General features: G+C 36.2%; 1 protein-coding gene across 1 annotated transcript in view; it reads left to right on the top strand.

The window, feature by feature from the left end:
* The window catches only part of LOC106874852 (synaptotagmin-1), a 43,597-nt gene that overhangs the window by 13,797 nt on the left and 27,111 nt on the right, over positions 1 to 2,689 (top strand). The window contains exon 4 of the mRNA XM_014922741.2: positions 791 to 1,300. Coding sequence (XP_014778227.1) covers positions 791 to 1,300 — 510 coding nt within the window. The remainder of the gene's footprint in view (positions 1 to 790; positions 1,301 to 2,689) is intronic.

The following is a 2,689-nucleotide window of genomic DNA, read 5'->3' as shown; positions in this document are numbered from 1 at the left end:
ATATATATATATATATATATATATATATATATATATATATACAGTAATCCCTTGACTATTGTGGGTGTTATGTTCTCAAATCTCTTGCAATAAGTGAAAATCCACAAAGTAGAAATAGTACTGTACTGTATATATTTTTTTATCATATATGGTGAAGGGATGTGTGGCTCAAGAAAAGTCATATTGTTCTGATTTATCTTTCATCATGATCATCATCATATCATGTCCACTTTCCATGCTGGTATGGGCTGGACAGTTTGATATGGGGTTGGCTAGCAGGGAGCTGTCCAGATTCGAATTGTCTGTTGTAGCATGGATTCTACAGCTGAATGCCCTTCCTAATGCCAACCACTTAACAGAGTTTACACCCCACTGGCATGGGTGCGTTCATGTGACACCAGCATGGGTGATTTTTATGTGGCACTGGCACCTGAAAGGACAAGCCTGTATGTATGAAAGATGGCAATTTTACTTGACATGTCTTATCAAGTACAGCAAATTTCCACATCTCCCAGTCACTTGTCATGAGACTCGGCAGCTAAAGATCTTTTCTTATCACTTCATCCCATGTCTTCCTGGGTCAACTCCCTCCACAAATAGAGCTCAGTACTTCTTTATGCAGATGTCCTCATCCATGCACATCACATGACCAAACCAATGCAGTCTTCTCTCTTGCACACAATGTCTGATGCTTCTCATACTCAGTTTTCATCTTAAATCTCACTAATACTATTTGTTGCTATTTTCTGTATATTAAAGTAATTGATTTTTCTCCATGGAATTCTTACAGATGGATGAAAATGAGAGTGATCCATCTTCTACTACAGTCAACGGCTCAACTAAAGCAACAAAAGTGGGCCGTTTATCATATAAGCTGAAATACGAACCAGACCTAAAAAAACTAACCATCAAAATCATTAAAGCAAATGATTTGATTTTAACAGACCCAAATTCTTTACCAGTTGACAACTATGTACGCATCCGCCTCTATCGGAGCCAACGATCCATTTTTAATTTCAACCGGCACAAAAACCTTCAATCATTTTCATTTGATAAACTTGACCTTGAAGTTCAGACAAGAATTAAACGTAAAACTGAAAATCCAGTTTTTAACGAGAAATTTGCCATATTTGTTGAAGAAAAGCATTTGAAAAATTACATTATGAGATTGCAGATGTGTGATTTTGATCATTATTCTTGTCATACTGTGAAAGGGGAGATCAAGTCCAAATTCTGTGAAACGAAGATTTTTGATGGTGAAGAAAAAAGTTTTGATTGTGAATTCACTGAACCAATTGAGGTAGGAATTAAAATTTTTTTGACAAATCACCTTTTGTCTTTTGTCTTTTGCATGTTTTACTTGTTACAGTCATTGGGCTGTGGCCATGCTGCGACACAGCCTTGAAGGGTTTAGTCCAACAAATCAATCCCACTTCTTATTTCTTTTTTTTGAAGATTAGTGCTTATTCTACTAGATTCTTTTGCTGAACCACTGAGTTACAGGGATATAAACAAACCAACTTCAGTAATCAAGCAGTGACAGTGATGCTAGGGTCAAACATACACTCCTAGACACACACACGTGCACAGATGCACACACACAGACACAGACACATGTATGTATGTGTGTGTGTGTGTATATATATATATATACATATTATATTATCATCAATGAATCATATATCCAAAAAAGAAGCACACTTTAAAGCATAAAGCAGTAAAATATTAAAGTAATAAAGTTAATGCTTGGTCACAGAGTGACCAATGGTCTTGCATCCATTTATCTGGGCGGCACACACACACACACACACACACACACACACATAAATGACAAGTCTTTGATCAAACCCTTGAAATTAATCCTATGTAACATGTCTGCTTCAATACTAAGTAGAGATAAGGCATCCTGATTAGTATTTTAGCAAGTTTAAAGTGATTTCTCTTGTGCTGTAAACCATTTACCATTTCTGTGGTACCCGATTTCCTTTGATTCCCTAAGCATGTGTTTATTTTGCTCAATGGTTAATCCAGTGCTGGGAACAGCATGCAGTCAAATTCAACTTCACTGACCATTCATCACCCCAGCCAACCAGTCTTCCTACATTCATGCCCCCCAGATGTGATTTGAGCACACAACCTTCAGTTTTATATGCAAAGTATATTTCCATTACAAGGACTTAATAGTGCCTTATTGTAACTGAAATTTTGTTATTCGGATGGCTATCTTGCTTGCATAAGAACCACATCATAATCCTTTCCAATTCTGTTTCACTTTCATTCAGGAAACATTTTCTCTGTATGTTATCTCACCCATTAAGAACTGAGCCAAAAATGTTGTCCTCCCCCCCTCCTCCAACCACTACCACCTCCGCCTACGCTTAACCACACAATAACTTCGCCCTCCATCCATCTACTGCTACCTCAAGGTAATTTCCTGGGAATCTTCACATTCCAATTTTGTTACATTCATAACTATATATAGGATCTTTATTAGTGCTTTTTTCCTTTTTTTTTTTTTTCCTTTGTATGCTACACAAAATTACCAATAGCACTCCTTGTTCCACCATTTGCCAGCAATTGTTCATATTTAATAGAACTAGCTGCAGGAGTTGATTTTTAAAGAAACATATTATATTTCATAAATAAATAAATAAATAAATCTCATGTAATCTACCACATTACTTTTATG

This window comes from Octopus bimaculoides, chromosome 4 (genome assembly GCF_001194135.2).
Source record: "Octopus bimaculoides isolate UCB-OBI-ISO-001 chromosome 4, ASM119413v2, whole genome shotgun sequence".
NCBI lineage: Eukaryota > Metazoa > Mollusca > Cephalopoda > Octopoda > Octopodidae > Octopus > Octopus bimaculoides.
Note: the sequence above shows the minus strand (reverse complement) of the source record. Positions and strands in the feature narration are given on the sequence as shown.